The sequence below is a fragment of the Cryptomeria japonica genome, chromosome 4 (assembly GCF_030272615.1).
Source record: "Cryptomeria japonica chromosome 4, Sugi_1.0, whole genome shotgun sequence".
NCBI classification, from domain to species: domain Eukaryota; kingdom Viridiplantae; phylum Streptophyta; class Pinopsida; order Cupressales; family Cupressaceae; genus Cryptomeria; species Cryptomeria japonica.
Window position 1 is genome coordinate 76,100,390 of NC_081408.1, and position 26,804 is coordinate 76,127,193.

Below are 26,804 nucleotides of genomic sequence, written 5' to 3' on the forward strand. Positions count from 1 at the left end.
CACCAATGGCTTGGTTTCCCTTAGGAAGTTGCACTAACTCCTATCGAATCTTGCAACAGGAAAAAATATTTTTGATAATCTATTCAAGGTGTTTGGGCAAATCCTTGTGCAACCAATCTTTCCTTCTGTCTTTTCACAGAACCATCTGCATGATACTTAGCCTTGTAGATCCATTTCACACCAATGGCTTGCTTTCCCTTAGGAAGTTGTACTAACTCCTATGTATTATTATTTTTTAATTGCATGCATCTCTTCATTCATTGCATCAATCCAAGCTTGTTCTTTAACTGCTTCTTCATACATAGAAGGTTCAACTTGAATTGAACTAAACAAAGCAAAATTGACAGAGGGATCAATATTAGAGCTCCTTTGATAAATTTCATTCAATCATGGTACCTTTCGGAAAGGGCTAAGACTTGATTCTGGATTGGAACTATCAACAAATGATGAACTATCTAGAGAATCTAGTGGACTAGAACTTGGAGGGATCACACTTGAGCTATCATTGGAGTTGGAACTTCCACTTGAACTTGTGGGGAGAGGAGGAGCACAATCATCTTCAATACCCATGATGAGTGGTGTAATGGGTCAATCACCTTTCTTCCATTCCTAGAAAATATCAATCAACTCTGAGTATTTAACACTATTTTCTAGGCTTAATATGTTGCTTAAGGTGTATGGTTACGCTAAGAATAAACTTTTAGGCTTAAAACTGTTAAACACACAGAGTTGACTAATATTCCCTGGGCTTAATATGTTGATTAATGTGTGCGGTTTAAGGCTAGTTGTTTTATAAGGAATAACTTAAATCACACACACTAAGCTTACACTTCTAGTCTTAAAAGTGTTAAAAACTCAAAGTTGACTGACATTTTCTAGGCTTAATATGTTGCTAAAGGTGTTTGGTCATGCCAAGAATACACTTCTAGGCTTAAAAGTGTTAAACACTCAGAGTTGACTAATATTCTCTAGACTTTATATGTTTCTTAGTGTGTGTGGTTTAAAGTTGTCCATTTTATAATAGTAGTGAGGTATAAAACATCATGCCAATGTCATAATGATGAGCATAAAAATTAAAACATAGTCAAGATGTATTTGAAGAACATCAAAACTTGAAAATTATAAATATAACATAGTTTCAATTTTTCTTTGTTCTTACTTACCATTTCTTATAAGCTCACAATTTCATTGTTTTTTCATTAAAAAATTTAAAATTAGACTTTAATATAAGAATGCTTTATATTGTACATTTATTATATGTTCAATGTCTTCATTATTTCTTGCAATGATTTCCCTAATTATAACTAGATATTTTCTTATGCCACATTGATTGGCATGAAAATAGTGACAAAAAACCTTGAGCAATATATTAAGCCTAGAAAATGTTAGTCAATTTGAGTGTTTAACACTTTTAATTCTAGAAGTGTAAGGTTAGTGTGTGTGATTTAAGCCATTCCTTATAAAACAACCAGCCTTAAACCACATACACTAAGCAACTTATTAAAGCCAAACAATTTAAATCTCACTTCTAAATCTTAAAAATAAGAAAAACTTAAATAAAAATATATTAATGTTCCAGGTTTAGCTAATTCCATTTATCCAAAGGTGATTGGACATTGCCGAGTGTAAACTAGGAAGACAAAATTTTAAGTTTAGAATAATCAGGAAATTGCTTTAATTAAAATTAACTTGAGATGCTATGCAAGGGTAGCTAGACATCTTTCCTTGGTCGTTGGCATGCAAAACGTGTAGCAGTCAGGGAAATCTCTCGATAAAAATGAATGCGACGCTGAAAGTAGCGTGTGCTTGTTCTTTGTTAGATGAAACTTAAGATTGTTCTTTGTTAGCTAAAACTGTGAGCTTCTTCTTTGTTAGCATCAAAAATGGCGGAGGAAAAGAAGAGAGAGCTTCGTATGGTGATGTTTCCATGGCTCGCCTACGGTCGCATAGGACCCTTCATTGAGCTTGCCAAAAACCTGGCCAGACATGGTCTGAAAATTATCTTTGTCTCAACTCCGCTAAATATTAAACGAATTAAACAGCAAGTATTGGATGCCCCGGGGATAGATCTGATGGAGTTGGCAATGCCCTCCGTGGAGGGACTACCAACAGGCGTAGAGTCCTCCACTGATTGTGTCAAGAGAGAACACACGCCACTACTACTATCTCTACTCCCCGTCGCATTGGACCTTTTTGAGAAGCCCTTCGAAGCGCTGTTGGAACAACTCTCACCAGATTTTATGATGTACGATGTGCTGCGGTACTGGGTTCGTCGTGTGGCTTCCAAGTTGCCCAATCCCATTCCCGCTATATTATGTCACGTCCAATACATGTTTGGATTTGGAAGGGGCGTATGCGGAGTATTTGTAGAGGCTCATGAAGCGGCCAGTGTACCCTGTTGGATTACTCATGCGTAATCTCCCTCCACCCCCCATTGATGACATTTGCTTACAGGGGCTCGATAGGCAGCCTGCTGCTTCGGTGGTGGTCTTGTCTTTCAGCAGCAAGTACATTATCACCCACCAACCATTATCCTCAATTGCAATCGGTCTACAAGAGAGAAACGCCTCATTCCTCTGGATTCTACCTGCTGGAATTGACTTGTTTTCAAGATCAGATTGGGGTATGCTCGGTGCAATCTTTCTTTAAAATGATCTTAGAGCAAAAAAAAAGCATTGTTGAGCGTCCTATTTGATGAAAAGCTATTGAATGTCCTAGAATTGGAGAATGCAAAGCAGATCTAGTTGAAGCTTGAAACTCTTTATGAAGGCAGTAAAGATTGCAAAACTTGGACGTTTTTGGGTGAGATATGAAACTTTGAAGATGGAAGAAGATAAGAAGATTAGCGCTTTTGTGGATAGAGTAAACGAAATTGTCATGGAAATCAAACGATGTGGTCGATCAATTAATGGGGATGAGATTGTGTCAAAGATTCTGAAAGTTCTACCTTCCGCTTACAAGATGAAGGCTGCTGCCATTAATGAACTCTGGACAATGTCAAGTACCGTTGTTACTAGAGATAAATTACTTGGGAAATTGACTACTTTTGAGCTTGCAGAACTTGGAGATCGAAGTGCTACTAAAACTGAAACTGCATTTAAAGCAGCTGCCTCCAGTAAGGAGAAGATAGATTGGAAGGAGTTGTGTGCTAAAGATTTGGAAGACATTGAAAGAGAAGAAACAAAACTTGAAGAGTTGGAAGCCCTGATTGCTATAAGAATACCTAAAGAATTGACTGGAAGTAAGTATGAAGAAAAGTACCTTTTAAATGTTTTTCATGTAATAATATTGGTCATTTTGCTTCTAGATGCCCTAAAAGAGCTGCTAGGAATCATGAAAGATTTGTGAAAAGTTATAAGCATAATCTGGAATATCAGAGCAGACCTAGATTTAGAAGGAATAAGGATAAATCATGCTATTATACTGGTGATGACGATGAACCTATAAGTGGAACTGGCAGTGAAGGCTCCGATAAAGATTGGGTCATTATTGCTATAAAGGATGATCCTTTGGAACCACCCATTGAAGCAACTCATAATGAGGAGAAAGCTTTAGCTACAAAAATTGAAGAAAATGATGAATGGGTTATAGACAATGGATGCTCACATCACATGATTGTTAGGATTCCCAAAGATACCGAGAGGGGGGGGTGAATCAATATCTTGTCAGTTAACAAATTTTCTGACCTTATTAGATAAATTGCATTCCAAAACAATGTGTTGGTAAACAAGAAATAATGCAGTAAATAAGAACAATAAGAACAACATAGAAATCACACCATAACACAAGATTTTTAACAAGGAAACCCGGTGTGGGAAAAAGCTCAGTGGGATTTGTGACCCACAATATTCACTTACTGGCCAATAAATGAATATTACTTACAATAGGGGCCTGCACATGTAGGAAGGCCAACTACCTAAAACTCACTTCTTAAATACAAAAGGGAAATCTCATTGACTTACAAAATGGATTATGCAAATCCAATATAATGTATTGCTTTGGTTCAGCATTTGCTATGCCAGGTTCAGTACCGGTTTAAGCTCATACAATAACCATAAACCTTACTCCAAAATCTGCCTTAATATTTGCATGTTCGCATCTACCTCTTACATAAATGATCTACAAGATCTCATACTTATATATGAGTCCTATTACAATTTTCCTTGTCGGCTTACAAAAAGATATTACAATAAATGCAAAATGCAATATTCAAAATCATGTCGGCTGGGGTGTCGGTAATCATCTTCGCCGCTACCGGTAAACTATCTGTCAGTGTAGAGTCTATCGGTGCCAGTACCAGAGGATTGCAAGGTTGCCATCAATGACAATACCTTCAATCACCTACAATTTCTCATTGGAGTGTGCATTTGCCAACAATCCCCCCCTTTGGCATTGATGACAACACCTATGAGAAAAAGTCAAAAATGTATCCAAAATATGTTGTCCAAAAATTGTACCAAAAACTGTGTGCTCCCTCTGAGCAGATGATCTCTTCTATCCATTATTTTTCTCATTCCTACTACTCCCCCTTTGACTTCAATGAAAAAGGTTGTCAAAAATGTCAACTAAGTGTAGTTCTCAGCTGGACCCCTATAACTAGTTGGTTACAATCTGAAATAGATATGCCAGTATAAAATTTATGTTGTTAGTGAACCTTTCACTATTTTTTAATGTTGCTTCCATCCTTTGTATTGTACCGGTGAGGATGTGCATTTTCTCTTCCGGTGTCTTTAGTCCTATTAGCCTCACTTATCAGCTCATCAATTTATTTTGCTGATATCACTCGGTGAACTACAAGCAGTTTTTCTACCTTTATCTTCTTATCCAATTCCACAATTGCTAATCTCTTTGCATCTAGTCTTCTATACAGGTCACTTGGTAAATCATCTACAACTTCTATCAAAAATTTCTTGTAGATCTCTAAGTGTAGATCGACACTATTTTCTATGCTTTCCTTTTCTTCATTGGTAAGAGTATTATACAACTTGCTGACATTGGACAAGTTTCCTTCTTCAGTAATTTCATTTACAAGATTATCAAGTGGAGGGATAACTTGTTTTTCCTTCTTCTTCCTTGGTGTTATTTTCTTTGTTGGGGACCTTACTACTTGTTGTTTCCTTCTTGTTCTCTTTGGTGTAGGAGCGGGTACCAATGAAGGTTTCCTTTTTCTTTCTACTCTCTGAAACTGTGTGCGTATTTCACTATTGGAGGAGGTACCAATTGGTGAAAGATGTGCTTCTGGTTTTAACCCTTCCAGTTCACTTTCCTTGATACCAGTCTTATTCAACAAGTCTTCCTTGATTTCTTTTGCCTGTTTAGTTACTTTTTTGATTGTTTGTTCTCTTCTCTTCCTTTGTTTAATGGTTTATACTTTGCTTTCAATGGTTTCTGCATTTCCAAATACTTCTTCAGGTTCTCTAGGGGCTTTGAGGAGGGCTTTAACATATGTTTCTATTATGTTTTCATCTGCCTCATAAACCATTTCAGTTACCCAAATAGTTCTAGGAACCACTGCTTCCATCCAGATTTCATCGTTCTTTATAACAAACCATATCTCCTTTTGGTATTTGTCAACTATGGATTGAGACAATCTTTCCCTTGTCTTCATTCTAGCCTTAAATGCCTGAAAGTATTCAATTATGTTCTTTTCCTTGTCATCTCCCATGTTGTTAAAGATATCCAAAAGTTGTTTTCCTACTAGTATGTCAAAACCAAATTTTTTTCTACCTATACTGGGAACTTCCTTAGTGATGTATCGCAATAAATATACAAGTAAGTTACTAGATCTTAATGTGCCTTTCTTGTCACCTTTAATTTTCTTCAGGTAGTCAATCAATTCATCCTTTAGCCATTCACATATGTCAAACTTAGTGTTACTATTCACCATGTCATAAGCACTCTTGATACATAAACTAGAAACAAAGTTTAATCTGTTAGCATATGTGGTCTTGTAATCTAGTATCATGCTAATGAATCTTACATTTATATCTTTGACATCATTTACTCTCAAGGATCTGCTGTCATGGGTTGCACCAGTTAGGGTCATCACAGTTTGTTTGGAACCTTTTTAGTTTTGTCAGGCCTGCTACCAGTGGAAGGTAAGCCAGTCACTAGTCTAACTACTTCTCTTGTAATCTTATGGATGGAGTCAAGCCAAAAGAATTCCCCATGAACTTTGCTAAGTACAATTCTTATAACTTCCTTGGGATAATCAGGAATGCTAAGTATTTCCACAAAACCTAGGGTTTCAATTATCTTGTGTTCTAGTTTCACATTACCATTTTCATCACAAATTACAGTCCTATACATGTTCATTATCTCATCAACACCAAGTTCCTCAATATGACAATGCATGTATATCCTAGGGTCTTTAGCATAAGCAACTCCTTTGAGAATTTTAGAAAATGCACCTAGGGTATCATCCTACTTCTCAACTTCGGGTATAATCTTAAATACAGGCCTAGGGCGTTTAATCAGTTTAATTACAGTAGGGTTCGCAATGAATTCAGGTGCAGAGGAGGAAGCCATTGTATAAATACCTTAATCTTCCTTTAGGTTTGAATGCTTGATAGATTTTGCTTCACTTCTCGTTGTGGATGCCTTCACTCAGTTTTTTCGTGTTCTTAGGGAATTTAAATGCTTGGTGAGTGAAAAAGAGTGAAAAACACTTTCTTTATAATGTCATTTCCTTCAACTATCATAATAAATGCCTGTCGGTTAAGTGAAAACTTAACTCATCTGCTAATAAAGAAGCGTTTCATCTTCTTACCATCAACTGAGGGTAAACTAGCATGTTTTCAATTCGTTGCCATACCCCCAAGGGATTTCTTTTCACTTAGATGAAGAATCTCCTATCGGTGGAGTGATACTTTGTTCTACCGGTGAAGGAATAGCCTCATCAACATTCTGATATGTCTTTTGAATCCATTGTTTTGAAAATTCTTGCTTTACCTCATCAACCTTTCCTTTACCTTTCATGTTGGGTCCTTTGTTATTTGTCGGTGATGCCTTACTTCTACAAAATTTTGCAATATGTCCAATCTTGTTACAAGAATAACAAGTCACATTATTTTTCTGAATAGCTTTTCCATATCCTATGCTGGTATGTGTTCTACATTGATTAGATAAGTGTCCAAATCTTCCACAAACATAACATCTTACATTCATTCTGCAATTTTTTGAATTATAACCAATTTGTTGCATTTAGAACATTGACCAATGGGTGCATTAGTGTTCTGATAGTTTCTATATCTACACTGATTTTCTCTATGACCATACTTGTTATAGTTAAAGCATTTCCCATTAAATTTGTATGCATTAGGTTGTCTTACCGGTTTACGGTGATCATGATTGTTTGTAGTACCGAAGCTTTCACCAGTTTCAAAGCCAAGTCCATTAGTATCTCCATTAGGTTTCTGATTTTTCAGCATGTCATCAAGTTCTTCTGAACTTTTCTTGAATTTCTCCTTATGTTGATTTGCAATAGCTAACTCATTTTCCAAAAAATCTTTCTGTCTCATGAGTTCAGTTTTATCATGTTCCAAGTGAATCAGATATGTCTTTAACATGCCATTTTCATGACCGAGTCTTAGATTTTCATTTGCAACATCAATAATTCTCTTAGCCAATTCATGTTCATTCTTCTTTTTGTTTTCAATGTCTTTATAAAATCTCAGTCATATCTTGCATCTCATTCCTCAAGGTCATATTTTCTTGTTTCATCTTGCTTACAAGATCATTAAGAGTTTCTTTTTCATCATCATCATTATGTATCTTCTCATGAAGTTCTCTTCTTTTGCTTCTAGCAATAGTAAGATTTCCTTGAAGTCCTTGAATGATTTCCTATGCAGCCTTCAGATCATCTTCAAGTTTGATATTCTTCAACTTTTTTGCATCATAATCTACAAGAGCTGTTTTCAATTGCTTTCTCAAATTATCCATCTATATCGGTATCAGAATCTCTCTTAAGCAGTTAGACTTTTAAAAAAAGAGGACCAGGCTTTGATACCGATTGTTAGGATTCCCAAAGATACTGAGAGGGGGGGGTGAATCAGTATCTTATCGGCTAAGAGATTTTTTGACCTTATTAGATAAATTACATTCCAAAATAGTGTGCTGGTAAACAAGAATTAATGCAGTAAATAAGAACAATAAGCACAACATAAAAAGCACACCATAATGCAAGATTTTTAATGAGGAAACCCGGTGTGGGAGAAACCTCGGTGGGATTTGTAATCCATAATATTCACTTACTGGCCAATAAATGAATATTACTTACAATAGGGGCCTACACATGCAAGAAGGCCAACTGCCTAAAGCTCACTGCTTAAATACAAAAGAGAAGTCTCATTGACTTACAAAATGGATTATGCAAATCCAATATAATTTACTACTTCGATCCAGCATCTGCTATGCCAGGTTCAGTGCTAGTTTAAGCTCATACAATAACCATAAACCTTACTCCAAAATCTGCCTTAATATTTGCATGTTCGCATCTACCTCTTACATAAATGATCTATAAGATCTCATACTTATATATGAGTCCTATTACAATTCGCCTTGTTGACTTACAAAAAGATATTACAATAAATACAAAATGCAATATTCAAAATCCTGTTGGCTGGGGTGCCAATAATCATCTTTGCCGGTGTTAGTGCCGGTGCAATAGGATTGCAAGGTTTCCATCAATGACAATACCTTCAATCACCTACAATTTCTCATTGGAGTGTGCATTTTCTAACAATGACCAATGACAAGAGAAAGTTTCTAACATTGCAAGAATTTGATGGCAGACTAGTCAGATTTGGAGACAACAAGGCATGCAGGATCAAAGGCAAAGCATAATTGGCTGGTAAGACTCATACTAATAATGTTTATTATGTTGAAGGCTTGAAGCATAATCTTTTAAGTGTAGATCATATGGTAGATAGAGGATTTCATTTGCAATTCAAGGATGGAAAATGTAAGATCATCAATAGGTCTAGACTAGAAATTGCTTTTGGAACCCAGACCAAAGGAAGCATCTTTCATTTGAAATCTGGGGAGAAATATTGTTTGATTGATCAGAATTATGAATGTTGGTTATGACATAAGAGGATGTGTCATATTAATTTTGATTGCATAGTAAAGATCAGTTCAACACAGGTTGTCAGAGATTTTCCCAAGATTGTAAGACCTCATAATCTGGTATGTAGAGAATGTCAAATGGGTAAGCAAGTAAGAAATTCTTTCAAAAGCATACATGATAGATCTAATAAAATTCTTGATCTTATTTATACTGATCTGTGTGTATCGGCAAGGATTAAAAATTTTCAAGGTAAAAGACATTTTATGTTACTTATTGATGACTATTCTAGAATGATGTGGATTACATTTTTAAAAGAAAAATCAGAAGCTCTTGAGAAATTTAAAATCTTCAAAACTATGGTTGAGACTAAGACATGGACGAAGATAAAGTGTTTAAGGTCATATCGAGACAGTGAGTTTACATTTGGTGAGTTCAAAAACTTTTGTGAGAAGAATGGAATCAAAAAACAATTTTTTGCACCTAGAACCACACAACAGAAAGGATTGGCAAAAGGGAAAAATAGAACCATAGTGGATGCGGAAAGGATAATGTTGACTAAAGCTAAATTGCCTAATATCTATTGGAGGGAAGTTGTCAATACTGTAGTATACACTTTCAATAGAGTACACATTAAAGGTGATACCGGTAAGACTCCTTATGAATTATGGTTTGGTCATACTCCTACTATTAGATATTTCAAAAAATTTGGAAGTAAATCCTATATTAGAAGAGATGATACATTAGGAAAGTTTGATCCTAGAAGTGATGAAGGTATATTTTTGGGTTATTCTACTAAGAGAAAAGTATATAGATATTATAACAAAGGATTGAATAGGATAATGGAGAGCATAAATGTCAAGGTGGATGAGCAAGGCAATAATAGAATCAGATCATATGACTATGGACTGGAAGATGAATTTATCAGACTAGAACTGGTAATGCAAGAACTTGTTCAAAGCATAGAATTAGTGATTCCAACAACATCAAAAAAATCAATTGTGACTGATGAACAACAGAAAGAGTTAGTAAATCAGGGTGAACTCACAATGCTGGTTCCCACTTTTTGGTACATCCTGATTTTTGTTGAAATCATACATTTTTTAGAAAATATAATGATGTAATATTTGAGAGGTCCCATTTGAAGTAATTAATTGAAGATAGTTTGATCAAAGTCTCTTAGGTCAATATTTCTTGGATAGAACCTCTCTACTTCTAAATCATACTTGCAATGGAATCTCCTTTTCATCTATCAAATGCTGATAAAAACCCAATTTTACATTATCTTTTGGGGGGTCAAATGAATTCATTTAGAACTTTAAAAAAAAAAGTATTCAGTCCTTATTATAAGCTTTCCAAGTAGAATAATTTATAATATATTTAATTTCATTAATATATTTTCATTTTATTTCTTGTGAATGTAGGCTTTTCATTGAACATGAACTTCTTTGTTCAATGCATTGGGAAAAATAGTAAATTAATTCAAAAAATTCTGAAAAATATCTATGCACTAAGTGTTGATGTCTTCTTTCTAACAAAAATAGATAAAATTGAATTTTGACATATATATAACAAGTTATGTGTTCAAACATACACCTATATCTAAATTATAATTACTCGGACTTTAAAACTTAATAAAATAAAAAATATTCAACATATCACTATCAAACCAAATGCATGCCCTATGTATTGATGTTACAAACTAAAATTCAAAAGAATTAAGTTTTTATCATTTATAGAGAAAAGGATGCATTTCGAGATGCACATCACTCTTAAAAAATGTTGTTTGTTGTTAAAAACCACTTTTTGAGGGAGATGGCAAAATCAATAAAATTTTATTCAAAAAAAATTGAAAACAATATACTTAGAATCTAAAAGCAAGATGGTACAAATCACTAGTTTACATTATCTACAAATTCTAACAATTTACAATTTATAGGTGTCGGAAAGTGAAGGTTTTTTTCAAAATATTTATCTAAGTGTCAAAGTTGGTCAAAAAGTGGGAACCAGTATTGTGAGTTCACCCATCAAGAAAATTCAAAGACTCCCATATATATGAAACTAAATCATTTTGAAGATCAGATCATTGGAGATAAATGAAAAGGTGTGATTACTAGAAGAAGGGTAGCTACTAGAGAGCTATGTTTAATTTCTCAAATTCATCCAGAATCATTTATTGAGGTAAGTAAAGATGAAAATTGGATAAAAGAAATGGAAGAAGAATTAGATCAAATAGAAAAGAATAAGACATGGAAATTAGTTCCTAGACCTAAAGATAAAAATATTATTCGAACTAAATAGGTTTTGAGGAACAAATTGAATGAGGAAGGTCAAGTAGTAAGGAACAAGGATAGGTTGGTTTACAAAGGTTAATCTAGGAAGAAGGAGATGATTATGGTGAGAGTTATGCTCTGGTTGCAAGAATTGAAGTGGTAAGACTATTTCTTGCCTATGTTGCATACAAGAACTACAAAGTATATTAGATGGATGTCAAATGTACATTTATGAATGAAAATATTGAGGAGGAAGTCTACACTGTGCAACCTAATGGATTTTATTTATCAGAAGACAAGGACATGGTTTGCAAATTGAAGAAAGCTATGTATGGATTAAAACAGGCCCCTAGAGCATGGTATGTTAGATTGGATACATATCTTTCTAATATCTATTTTAGGAAAGGTAATGTTGACAATAACCTTTATTATTAAATGGAGCATGATGACATATTGATTATTGAAGTCCTTGTGGATGATATCATTTTTGGAGGAGAAGAAAGTCTATGAATGAATTTGAAATGTCTATGATTGATGAGATGAAAATTTTCTTAGGTTTGCAATTACACAAACCGATCAAGGTATTTTCATTTCTCAAAGTAAGTATGTGAAGGAATTGCTTAAGAAATTTGAACTCGAGAATTCTAAACCTATCGGTACTCCTATAATAACTAGTTATAAATTGTCAAAGGATGATGAATCTCCTAAAGTGAATCCAAGTAGATACAAATTGATCATTGCTGGATTGTTGTACTTAACTCAGACTAGACCTGATATAATGAATGTTGTTTGTATTGCTTCTAGATTTCAGTCAGATCCTAGAGGAACTCATGATATTGATTTTTAGAGGATATTTAGATACTTGGTAGGTACAAAAAAGCTTGGGTTATGGTATCCAAAGAATGATGATTTCAAACTATGTGCCTATATAGATTCTGATTAGGAAGGAGATGTGGATGACTGAAAGAAAACTACAGGTGATGCACTCTTTCTTGGAAAGAAGTTGGTTTCATGGTTTAGAAAGGAACAATCATGTACTTCATTATCTACTGCTGAAGCAAAATATGTAGGTGCTGCAACCAACTGTACTCAAATTTTATGGATGATATAGATGTTGAAAGATATAAGGGTAAGTTATGATGAGGCTATTGTTATTCACTATGACAAAACTGCTTCTATTGATATATCAAAGAATCCAGTTTTTCATTCCAAATCAAAACACAATTCTATAAGGTATAATTTCTTGAAAGAAAAGGTTGAAGCAAAGGAAGTTAGATTGGTTTATATGCCTACTAAGGAGCAGATTGCATATCTTCTAACAAAACCATTGCCTAAAGATACTTTTGAATATCTCTGAGACTAGTTGGGGGTTACCATCCCTCCATAAGATACTTAGAGATGTAGGAATGCATCAATCCGATGAGCTTATCAGATATATTTTTCTGATCCATGATGCTACTACTCAGAGGGAGTAGTCAACTATTTAGTTCAGTATTTTTAGTTTGGTATCCATCCTTTGTCATTGATGTCAAAGGGGGAGAGATGTTATTCATGTTAAAAATAGTCAAATCTTTGGAGAGATATTGTATGGAGGAGATATATTTCAAATCATCTTTTGGGAGATTGTTGGCATTCCTTGGCACTTGGATGTTTTTCACAATCAGTGTTGTCATCAATGCCAAAGGGGGAGATTCTTGTCTTATGTTGGATTTGGTTAAGTATTGTCATTCATGTCAACATTTTATCACGGTTGGTTATGGTTTAGCTATCTTGGTTGGACCTATCTCGGTTAGTCTTGGTGTTTATTTTGGTTTTGGCTTAGATTTTGATCTGGTATGATCAAATCCTTGGACTCGATTTGGATTCTCATTTTGGATGGTTATATGCTTGCCATATTCTTTTGGTTTATGTTTTGTCATTCCGATAACTATCACTTTGACCACCAAGGTAGGGGGTCCATTGTAGCAGAGGGAGACATTACATGCATCTTCTACTTCATTTAATTATGGTCAATTTCCTCATGAACAACCTTCAAGGATGTAAAGTTCCTTGAGGCATTCTCCTAGCTCAGAGAAGACATATCATAATTTTTTATCCTCAGCCTCTCCTAACTTTCCTTAAGCTCCATCATGGCCTTACTGTCATTCCTCTATGATATATTTTCATTAAGGCCATTTAACACATCTGTGACCTTATCCATTTCTCAAGCTTACAAGTCATGTTACTTGCAACCTCCTAGACCAACCATGCTTTTGAAATGAACTAATAAATATTATATGAATTTTTGGTAACTTTTTATAAATTTTAATTAATATGAATTATAGAAGCCATAAATCTACATCTTTCATACACAATGTAATCATTATGGGATTTTTTGAAATTTCTTAAGAGAACCAAATATACCAACATGAGGTCCCCAATAATCTTAAGATATTTTATTATATTCAAAACACAATAGTTATTTTTAGTTCAAAACATAACAAGAATGTGTTGTATCTGCAACCACTTCTAAATACTTTAATTACTTTATAAGAAAGAGATTGGTAGTGACAAAATGGGTTCAACAATTACATATGTTGAATAATCCTTCTACAAGTGCCTTTCTAAATCATTGTGGCTACAATTTAGTGACATGAACTTTAAGGTATGGGGTGCCACTCCAAACTCTTCCAATAAAATTTGAGAAATGTTGAAATACAAAGTTTGTGCAAGAGCTCAAGGTGGTAGTATATGTTAGAAGAAATGATGAGGTTGCATCTTTTATTAAGGAGGATATCAGTAAAGAAATCAGAGTGATAATGATAGAACAACAAGTAGTACAAATCAAACATAATGTCGCAAGGCTAGGCTTTTGAAGAACACTCTAACGATTGATTTCTTACATGACTACTATGCCTTGGACTTATTTCATCATCCCTTCTTATTTCCATTACACTTCCCTCTTCTTGCACCCTATAGTCCCTTCACTGAAAGAGTTGAAAACTTCAACTCTGAAATAAATTTAGTCTTTCATGATGAAGTAGAACATTGAATTTAGATGTTTATTTAAGAAATTAAATTAAAACTATTTAAATTAAATTTATTATTATATATAATATGTTAAATAATTCTTTAATTAATAATATTGTGTGTGTGTGTGTGTGTGTGCATATACTTACATACATACATGTGTGTGTGTGTGTGCATGCATGCATTTATGTATGTATGTATGTATGTATGTATCCATGCATGCATGCATGTATGCATGTATGTATGTATGTATGTATCCATGCATGCATGCATGTATGCATGTATGTATGTATCCATGCATGCATGCATGTATGCATGTATGTATGTATGTATGTATGTATGTATGTATGTATGTATGTGCTACCAAAGGGTGTAGCTCCCTTATATTAAACTAAAAAGAAAGATTGCATAGTGGTTTCTATAGATACTTGTCCAGGATGAAACTGATTCCCACAATAATTTCATACAAACTGGCAACTTGAACATGAGAAAACAAGTTTGGATTGATCCCATGATAGACCTACATTTCCTCCATGTTGTTTTTATTCACACCTGTATTGACCAAACTCCATGATTTCTTCATTTTTTAATTTTTTCTTCAACATTTATATCAAATATCTCTACTAGGACACTAGATAGTGGTTGCACATTAATTTTATAGATTGCATTTCCAATTGGAAGATGGTTCTCTTGAGTGATCAGAAAATGACTAAATTTGATACCTCACAAAGTGTCACTGAATATCTATACCATGACTATGAATAAAGCATTATAAACATCACTATCATGTACATGGATATTGTTCTGTAATGGTTCCCCATCCACATTCAACACTTCCTCCATAGCCTCATAATATTATAATCACATGTCTCCTCTACTCAACAAAAGCCTAACCTAAAATGATCAATCATTTGTTCTACCTCCATCAAACTTCATAACACTATTTAATCTCTTCTTATTTACATTTAAGTTGAATCATCTAGTTGAGGTTATCATCTTGAAGTCTATTCAATCCTGCTAAATTATCTACTTATCTTTTAATATATTATATATTAAATATAGTTTAAATAATAATTGATAATCATAAATAATATATTATATATTATTATTTTTTATGTTAAGTGAGGAAATAACCCAACCAAATACAAGTACAAATAAAAAACTATCATAAAAAAATGAAAACCACCACAAGGCTTAGAGAGAAAGCAAGCAAAATAGGGAATCAAAGGTTTTAAAATCAGAATAGATAACAACTAAAACTAAATTTTAGAAAAACCTACTAAGAAGAACTATCAACTATCAACTATGGTGGAGTGCGACACTCCTACTGCTAGCATTTGGTGCACCCAATAGTGTGATGCCCCTATTCCCCTTTTTGAATTCAGTAAGGTAGTCTTTAGATGGGGGCTATGAATTCCTAGACCCCACATTATGGGGAGTTTCTAAGGTGAGTATCTCTCTTCTTATTTAGAGGGATCTAGTTTGGGTTCTAATTTTGTGCTATCTCATTTGCAATTGGAGGGGTCCATTGTGTTTTCACTAGGCCTCCATGTAGAGACTCCTTTTGAGGTGGATTCTATTGTATTGGGGGCTTGTTGAGGTCTTTGGGTATTGGGGATGGAGCATTTCTTGGGGAATGATTGATTTCCTTCTAGATTTGGTTTGTTTCTATCAATTACGAATTGGATGTGGCTACATGTTGAGGGTAATTTACCCTATAGGTGATTAGCTAGAGAGAGCTCAACTTCCCTCTTACTTGCTCATGCAGTGGCTTTTGAATTCCTTCAGGGGCTGTTATTTCCTTCTCGGGCCTTTTATTTTTCCCCCATAGCCCATCATCCTCACGTGTTTCCTCTTGTGGGATGATTAACTCTCACAAATTGTTTGGGAAACTCTAGCTCCTTGTGGTCCTTTTATTTGTCTGAGAAAGTCTTGCCTTAAGATGATCTTGTAGGTGTTTCCACTATCACAAGGTTTTTGGGTACCTCTATTTCTTTGTGGCATTTGTTGATGGCAGTCATTTAATGTGATCCTTCAGGAATAAGGTTGTGGGAAGCCTTTCCAAAAAAAACATTTTTGTTTTGCACCCATGGCTACCTTGGTTCTAGTACAAGGGGTTATAGTAGGAAGACAGTTTAGGGTTCTTTCCTAAACTCCTTTATTTTTATTAAGTGATTTTTCTAGGTTAGGAACTTTGTTCTCGCTAATTTGGAGCTCCAATCAAAAGCTTCTATCCAAAAAAGGGCTTATCCATTTTTTGTTTTTGTAGTCTTTGTGGTCTCACTATTCATGAGTTCCTCCCTTTGTGCACCTATGAAGAAGTTATCCTACATTTTCCTAATCAGAACAATTATCAATATAACAAAAAATGTGTAAAAAATGAAGGGGCATGAAGCAATAGAGCCCTAGGCATCCACCATCTTATGGAGCTTAGCTTCCCAAAGAGAGGAGATAATTATATTTTTTCTTTTGATCTTTCCTTCTCTCTTACTCCCTATTTATTTCCTCTTTTTATTTATTTCAATTTTTTTTCCAATGGTCACCACTACAACAACAAAACTTAGCATTGATTACCTATTAATTTTCACCAAGTTTTGATAGCCCTTAAGAGAACTTGAAACACATAATCTAGTCCCTGTTGTTTTCACTACCCAGACAATTTTAGGGTGTTGATAATTTCAAGGGACTCTTGGGATTGATATCAATAGGTGTGGAGTGGGAAAAAGAGTCATTGTGAATTAGGTTGATGGGCTCATTATGGGTTTTTTTACTACTATCAGTATATTCAGCAATAGAAGAGGATTCATCATATTGATCATTGACTTCATCTACCAAGGGATCTTTATTCATAGTAGTCATTATTTTGGCACATATGATAAGTTTTTTCAACCTAGAAAACCTTCTTCCAACCAAAGAATTAGTTTCTTAATCTTTAGCCAACTTACTTTTTGAAATGTCATTAGAATTGGAGGGAGAGGTAACAAGACTATTTCCTAGTGAGTTATTCACAACTTTAACTTTACCACTAGTGTTCTTAATTTTAGAGTTTCTAGGAGTAGTAATGATTTTCTTATCGAGTATAACATTAGGGCCAATATCAACAACCAATTGTTGGGTATCACACCAAATGGTTAAATTTTTTCTTCTTGAGAAATAATTTAGGGAATTTATAAGATACATGGAATAGGAAGATGAGAGAGATTCATCTTTAAATACAATTTTCTACTTTGATATATGAGGAAAAGAAGGGTTTTGGTTCCAGTATGGGGGAAAGCTAGTACTAATGATGAGGGCATTCTCCAAAATAAATTATAAACAACATAAATCATGTCTTTGTGTAATGGTGCATAAACCACATCTGAAAGCACACTTATCTATTGAAGAAAATAAAAAGAGAGGAAAAGTAACAAGCTTTCGATGTCTTAGGTGGTTAAGAAGAGGAAAATGGTACCTGTGGACAGTAGCAAAATGATCCCCACCCATGAAATACTTGATTAGGTAATAACTAACCACAACCCATGATAGTGGCAAGTCATCACTACAAAGCATATTTTGGTGATATTTGAGAACTTCGCCTTCCTTTGCAAACATTAAAATATAATCCAATATGCCTACTTGTTCCTTAATCTTGGGACCTTTTCACCTTCAAATTCTAAACTAGTAACTTGAGCTATCAATTACCTTAAAAATTCCATCTCAATTCTACTCACCCTAACCTTTCTTTTTCTCCCTCTATTTATAGACTCATACAAGAGTTCTTTGTCTTTTCCTTTCATACTTTTGAAAAAATGAGTAATGCTTCCACTTTCAAAACTCTCTTAAACATGGGTTTTATTCTTCGCACAAATATATGTCATGAGTTCAAATCTTAGATGTTTTCCACCCATGATATCAAATCTACCTCACTTAGAAATAATAAACAAAAAGATTACTAGGCTAAACAAGAAGAAACAAAAAACACTTTTTTGTAGATCTTTCTAGAATAAAGCTAGTATTTAATAGATTAGTCCCCAAAAAGGCATTTCCATCATTTCCACATGAGAGGGATAAATCAAATTCAATGTTATAAATTAAATAACTTGTTCCTTTCATTCCTTTATTGTAATAACATCTAGGAAAAATTATTTCCAAGTAGTTATTATAGACACTCCCTAAGTGGGAATAAATAAAATCTATCTAGATCTCCCCCAAAGGCCATTTAGTGCATAATTTATCACCATTAAATTTCTCTCATCAAATTTTCACATTCTTTTTATCATCTCTAACTTTATTTAGCATCCAAGTGTATGCATCCTCCACATTATACTTCAACTGATTATATGTCATGAAACTCCAAATTATCATGACATATAACTTAATATTTTTGCAATTAAATTTCATCATAAGTAATGTTGCATCCTATATATAATTGGTCAAAATGTTTCTCATTTAATGGAGAATGTTATTTTCTTTCCCTAATAATACAATATTTAAAAATTTAATCCTTCATTAGCCATCACATGTGCAACTTTATTACCTTCTCAAAAGGTATGATAAAGAAAATATTGAATATTATCGATATAGTTAGTTATCCTCCAAAGTAGAGTATTAGTTGAATTGATGAGATCTATAACAAGTTTTCAATCTCCTTCAATAAAGACTCCATGTAATCCATTAGAGAGATATTGTTTCAGTCCCAACCAAAGAAGGCATATGGCTTCAACTTTGTTACTAGCTTTTATTCCAAATTTCTTAGCATATTCCTCTATCATTCTTCGTTGGGCGTCATGAAATGTTTTGGCAATGGTATCCATTCTAGGATTCTATTACTACATCTGGATCAAAATCTAGCTTCACCCAATCTTTACCTACTTTTTCCATCTTACATGCCATCTCAATATTTTATTACCATTTTTTAAATTATCCATATTATAATTAGTTTCTTACCATCTTCTAACATATAATTTTAATAGATTAGCTGGCACTAGAGCATTCTTGTGCTTCATATGGTTCATATTTTCTCTTACTCCACTTTATATCATTTAAAAATCTTACTTGTTCTTAGTGTCTTTTTTGAAGATTATGTTGTTCCTGTCTTTCTAGATTCCTTAGGAAAGGAAGGGAGGAATTTCGTTCCAAAAATCATTCACCATAGTGTGCTTAAAGGGTTGTTCGCTATCTAGGCTTCAATTAAAAATAAATGATATTCTCATGGAAGACCCAATTGATATATAAGTAAAATGACACTTTAACCCATAGCCCACTAGTGAACATATAATACAAAAGGAGATTACTTATTGAATCCTCCTTTACAAAACATATAATTTATTTGTTAACCAAATGAGACCCTATCTTCACTAAGTTTTCTATTGTGAGAATTTTATTATGGTTCATTGCACACTATAAATTGATAATTCTACGATTGATATTCTTATCACAAACCAGTTTCCATTTAAAATATCTTCTTCCTGAACCATGCATTAATAAGAAATAAGTTGAGGAGATAGAAAAGTTCATGTGGGATTGGGAATCCAGATCACCTCATCATCTTTGTGGAGATAAAAATAATTAGCATTATCCCTTTGAGAAATAATAGATTGATCTCTAATTTCTTCATAGGAGAAAATATGAAGTAAGATGAATTTCCATTTGGGATATCCATCACTCCAATTGACATAGCCAAAAATTATAGGCCTGTAATATCAACAGAGGTACCCTACATTCCCCAAACAAGGGGTTAGAGTAGAGAGAATCATTATCAAACCAAGTATCTTCCCAAAAATTAACCCTTAACCCATTACCAACCCACCATTTTATACCTTGTGCTAGGATTTTTTTGGAATTTGGGATATTATTGCATATGATAGATCATTTAGGGTGGGAGGAGAATAAAATGTCTTCCCTCATGAGGTACTTAGCGTGAGCTATTTTTCTCTAGTAATTATTTGTGGCTATTATATTCCATCCAAACATAGCAAGGAGTTCTCTTTTAAAAGGTTGGAGTTTCTTGAGCCCAAGACCTCTAAGAGGTTTGGGTTTATAGATAGTATCCCATTGAAAGAGAGCCATTCATTTTTTTTCCCTCCATCCAAATCCATAGAAACTTCTTCTAGATTTTTTCCACTTTGTGAGCAACACAGGCCAAAATTTTGAAGAGGTAGAGGTAGAAAAGATGAATAGTTTGGACAAAAGCCTTTAGAAATTGAAAATTTCTTACTTGACTCAAAATATTCCCTTTTCAACCCACAAATTTTTTTGGATTGTTTTTACAATTCCAAACTAGTTATATCTTTTGAAAAGTCCTGAATAAATTGTCTACAAAATCATAAGTTTTTGAAAGGAATAAAAATAGTAGGGTCTCTATTTTTAGAGAGTTTGTATTTAACCATGCATGGACCAAAATTTTTTTTATATGACATGAAAATTATAATCCAAACATCAATATATGCCCAACAAAAGGTTATTGCATTTACAACTAGTATTTTCATAACCAAGGAGAGCTAATTATTTTTCATTGTGTTTAACAATGGTTCCTATTTTTTTCTATAACAGGCTAATATTAAAATATTTAGTAAATAATAATCTAGTGCTAAGTGGCAATTTTGAAAGGGTCATTTCTATAAATGCCAATATTTATAAAATTAAAGGTCCTAGAATTAAATACTTATTTACAAATCATAAAACACTATTAAAGTATAAGGAGTAATATCAAGAGATTCATTTTGATGAATAGTAGCCATTTCATTAATAGAGATTCTAAATTGTATGTTACAAATGATTTAGTTAACATTCTGAAGTTAATTTGTTTATTACAACATATCAAAATTAATTGAATGTTTTATGTTAAACATATATTAAATACAACATCTATTAGTTATCCAAGGATTTATAAATCTAGATGAATATCTATAGGACCATTCTTCAAGGATTTAAAAATCTGGACGAATATCTATGATTTACCAGATTTGGTTGATGCAGTGATCTTTGAGGACAAAAAAGGTTAGTGACGAAGCATAATTCAAAAATTTCCTATATCATCTTTTTAGCCATCATATTGGCTTGTCATTTTTTGTTAAGGTGGCAAACATCTTTCTCAAAAAGCAAGTCTCAATGTTATTCTTCCTTGAAAGACTTGTTGTTTCCAAATAGCTAGTTTTTGCATTTCCTACCTATTTTATTTACCAAAGCTCTTTATATTTGTGATGAGGAGGAGTTAATAGAAACAAAACCTGATACTTGTGAATTATTAAAGAGCAAGAAAAAGCAATGGTATAAGGTGGTTAAGGTAATCTGGACAGCTATGTTGAGGACATGTATGGATTTGACCCAGAGTTTTCCAAGAATTTTTCTCAGGCATGGCAAAAAGGTGGGGTGAAGATTGGAAAGTTTGCCTTCAAAGTCACCCCTGATTTTATTTTTTCCATTACTAATCTTCCACAAGATGGTTTAACCTTCCCAAAGAAGCCAAAGGGATTTTACAAAGAGGAATTCAAATGATTCTTCAAGGCAAGTGAAGGTGTAGTGAGACTACAAAGTTAGTATAACTGGGAAGATCTCTCCGACAAATTGAAGGATGTGGCCCTACTATTGATGAAAGACTTCACTTTAATGGGTGCTTAATAAGATTTCACACTCATATTTTCTCTTATGTAAAACATCCTAAGGTATGGTATCTAGATGAGCCTTTCTTACAAGGTTTGCTCTTTTTTATCTCCATTAGTTGCTAGACCTAAGTCTAAAAAATCTTCGCACCTTCATTAGGGTTTGATTGCTAGACTTTATAACTTTTACCTAGCCTTAACCCCTCCTGGTGGGTCCCTATCAAATCCTCCTAACCCTCTACTAGACCCAAAATTGGTGATTGAGATTTCTGGAGCCCTTATGATGAAATCTAACCTTGTTATTGGTTCCACTTACAAACCTAAGCCTTTCCCTAGACTCCCCACCTGCTTTAATCTCTTAAGAGAAATAAAACAGAATTCTGACCTGTTGGGATCCAAAAATACTAAGAGGGGGGGGGGGGGGGGGGGGCTGAATCAGTGTTCTGTTGGTATGAACATTTTTTATCCTTTTATACCATACATATATAAACCAGTAAAAATATAAATATATAACAAGAAGAAAATAAACCATCCACATAAATGAACGCCATAACACACTGAATTTATACATGGAAAATCTCAATGAGGAAAAACCACAGTGGGATTTGTGACCCACAATATTAGTTCATTGGCCAAATGAAAATATATTACATATAATAGGGGCCTGTACATGTAAGAAGGCACACTACCTAGAGGATACTGCTCATCACTAAAGAGCCTCACTCACTACAAGATTTCTGCTAATGTAAATTACTAAAATGGAACTCAAGAATGCATCTGCTATGCCAAATAGAGTTTCAGTTTTGGCTCTGCTCTGGACAAGTTCATAAGCCCTGAACTACTACCGATATCACTTCTCCTCCAAGAATGCTTTCCAAGATATCTACATAGCATTGCATGATATAACACTCACGTACAAAATTATCTTCATACATATATTTCACATCATATAGTTCACCTATATTCTCCTGTATCCACACTACATATCATCTATAATGTCTCTCAAACTAACCTAGCAGACTGACCTATATACCTATTACAAATAATATGCCTTATGTCGTCTTACAATACATTTACAAAAGATATTCAATGCTAGCCTTGACAATAATTATAAAATGAATTATTAAGTAAATCCTCCTTGATGTCGGCTTCCAATGAAGTATTGATGCCGGTGCCAATGTAGCCCTGAATGCTCCAAAGCCAGTATCTGTCAATATATGCTTCCTAGTGCCAGTATATGACTTCCATTTGATCTTGTTTCTGTCAATGACAACAAAATGAATCCAATGAGTGTCAATTGCCAACAATTTCCCCCTTTGGAATTGATGGCAACACTCATGTGAAAAATGGATTCCCTACTAGTATGCTCCCCCTAAGCAATACACTCCATCTGATCTCCTTCCCATGTGAGTTAACTAGTATTCTCTGATATTTTTCACATATATGCATACTCCACCTTTGACATTAATGCCAAAGACCGACGAAATAATTAAAAGAATAAAATAATACTGTTAGTTTCATTAGAGCTTAGTCATTTTCAAGATTTCTCAGTGTGCCTTTTGCAATAATAGAAGATATGTATCCTAGCCGAATTTGAAAGTATCAGAAATAGATGCAAGTCCAATTAGTAAGTGGGCAAGTGTTTCCTTCTCTTGGATATCTGTCGATGTGGGTTTAGCTATCATGTCCATGCACTCTCTCTTATGAACACCCAATGAATCTAGTCTAGGACTTACCAATCCTCTTAGATTTCTTGCTCTTCGAATGATTTTATCTCTCTCCTTCTCAAAAGCAAAAATTTGGTTCTCTAATGACAAATTTTTTCCATCAACAGATGTGGTTCGTGTAGTCAATCTATCAAAAGAGTTAGCAATTTCAGCTATCTTATCATATAACTCCAATCTACTATCTACATTAGTCGTAAGACTTTCTATGTTACAACACACTCTATAGATATTTGTACATTGTTTTAAACAAACCTCAATAAGAATAAGTTTGTCCTCAATTTTATTCTTCTTTGTTTCTATAATTTGATAAAAAGTTGTTCTTTTTGCTACTGGGAATTTATCCAAAGCCCATCACTCTGCAATCTACCTCAGAGATTCAAAATTGTTGGATATGTCCTAGGTTAGAGTCTTGAGCTTACCGAAAGGGCTTGCTCCATCTTCAATCTAACAGTCAGGTATTAATCTGTGCAACACTATGACCAATTGATCAATTATTTCTATATCTGTAGTACCTTCTGTAGACACACAAAATTGACCAGTTTAATTAAATAAATATTTTATTTATTTAATTATCTAAGCCTAATTCTTCTATTAATTAAATAAATTTTTATTTATTTAATTAATTCATTTATCCTCTTCTAGCCTTATTTCTTATTTAAATAAATACATTTATTTATTTAAATTATCCCTTTCCTAAATTAAATAAATATTTTATTTATTTAATTTTCCTATTTCTTCTATTAATTAAATAAATATTTATTTAATTAATTCATTATATTTTTCTACACATGACACATGTCATTCATCTCTTAATTCCTACACTACCTACCTCTTTCATTATTTTGGTATTTCTTTTACCTACCCTCTAATCCTAGCCGACCTCTCTTTTTACACCTCTCAATCTTAACCCTCCATTTCTTATTGTGTCTTCTATTTAAGGAGATGCTTCCTTCATTGTCAAACCCTAATGACTAATTTTGGAGGACTTGGCTACACTACGATCCTACTTGCAACCACATTCCATTCTTTGTTGAGCTCTTGTGCATACAAAAATCTAAGAGAAAATATACATCAAGCAAGATCAATGAAGATAGGAAGAATGGAGATCAAAACCCTATTGGACATGTGATGGTATAATCTTTGTGATTTTGAGTTATTTGCATTGTCTTAGGTAATCTTCATATGTTATGGTGGATCTTTGTTCATTGTTAGGCTAGGATTTTGTGGTTGGATTCATTTAGCCTTTCAATATTGTTGTTATTGTTATCCATTTTCACCATACACATTTTGGCACGCTCGGTGGGACTCTTGTCCCTTTGCATTTAACATTTTTGTTGCAGATTTTGCATTTTTGAAGTTGCAGATCGGACAATTTTCGACGACATTTTAGGTATTTCTGCGTCTGCGAGCATTCAGATCGCGTCTCTGAGTTTCAGAAGCGTTTGCGAGATCAGGAATCGCGTCTGTGTGTTTGTCAAAATTTATTTTGCAGGTTTCTGGAACCGCGTCTGTGTCTCCGAAAAGCGTCTGTGTCGCCTCTGATCGCGTCTGTGTTAGGGAAAAGCATCTGTGTTCTCTGAGCATGTCTGTGCATCACAGAACTACGTCTGTGTCATACAGACGCATCTGTGTCTGGTATAACTGTGTCTGTGTCTTCTGTTTTGAAATTTTTCAATTTTTCTTTGATTCGGGTTTTCGGATTTCATACTTAGGGTTTCAGATCTGGTTTATTTTTGCACTAATCCTTGTAGATCTAGCTAACTAGGTTTGTGCAGCTTGCTTTGGAAGCAAAAACATTTTTGTTGAAGGCCCCTTTTCACAAAGTCTTTTGGCTTTTCTAAAATTTACCTAACTTGTGTTCTTGCAGGAAGGGGTGATCATTTGAAACAACCCAAACTACTAACAATTTTGTTGCAGGGCCTTGGCTAGGGTTTTGTAATTTTGTTGTGTGCCTTGTTTTCATAGATTAGCAAACACTTCCATTGGTGCACTAAAATTGAATCATTGTCTTTTGTGTCTTGAGCAATAGGCTCTTTTTGTTTAATCTTTAGAGGGCCTGTCTTCCCGTGTGGTCATTAGGACTACTAGTGAGAAGAGAACGACCCAAGTGGTAGCAAAAGAAAAGCCACCTTCTTCCAAGCCACTATAAACAAATGTATTCATGGTGAAAACTATGAATAACGTGTGCTGATTAGTTCATACCGACACTATGTCTCCCCATAAACCCGTTTGATCAAATTTATTTGATCATTTGTAGGGCGTAACTCCTACCAGCTGGGAGCCTTCTGTATTTACAGAGCTGAAAGTGCTGCATGTATGGCCACACGAGCGGATGCCCTTACTAGCACCTTTTTTTTTTAGAAGCCCAAATCCTTCTAGTTGTTGAGGCAGGAGGTCAGACCTCTGGTAGCGGCCCACACACATACGGTTCTTAGTAGAGATACAAAGTTCACCATGGGGAGTTTTCATGGGGACTGATGCTTGGCTGACCCGAGAAGTGAGTGCCGAGGGTGGAGCTAGTGAGGTCAAGCATCTAAGTATCCACTCTGAATAGCGTAGCCTCGAGGGTAAAACCCTATGTGGGATCAACAACTATTGTCTTGGCCAACCTTAAGATTTGTGCTTGTCTTATGCTAAACACTCAAACATTCAAGACAAAACAACAAAACATTGTGTCTTTTGTGTCTTCAAGTGTATGCAAAATATTTTACATCAAACAACACACTTTTGGAGTCTAAACAGTTTGCAAACATTGAGTCATCAACATTGTGTCCTCTTGTCACGAAAAATAGTCAAACAGTCAGATTTGGTCACAACAAAGCAACTTCACAGATTGGAAAAATTGCACTAAGTTTACAAAAACGCGTCTGTGTCAGTTTTAACCGCGTCTGGGTAATTTAAGCGCGTCTGTGAAGGGCAGAATAGCATCTGTGTTTTTAGCGGTGTCTGTGTCTGGGAATCGCGTCTGTGAAGTATACAGAGGCATCTGTGTCGGGAATTGAAAACTTTAACAGTCCAGCAAACAGAGAAAATCAGTTTTGGCATACTTGAGCTTCCTAGGTTGTCTCTTCAGGTTTCATCTAGCATTCAGCCTGTTCCAAGGTCTTATACAGTCCATCATTGCTTCACACCTCATTTTACATTCATACTT

The 26,804-nt window shown here is 34.2% G+C and overlaps 1 protein-coding gene across 1 annotated transcript; it reads left to right on the forward strand.

Moving 5' to 3' along the window:
• Window positions 1–1,883: 1,883 nt before the first annotated feature.
• Window positions 1,884–2,417, forward strand: LOC131034388 (anthocyanidin-3-O-glucoside rhamnosyltransferase-like). The gene has a single exon (XM_057965855.2). It carries the CDS (start codon window positions 1,884–1,886, stop codon window positions 2,415–2,417), a length of 534 nt encoding a protein of 177 aa, XP_057821838.2.
• The last annotated feature ends 24,387 nt before the right edge of the window (window positions 2,418–26,804 follow it).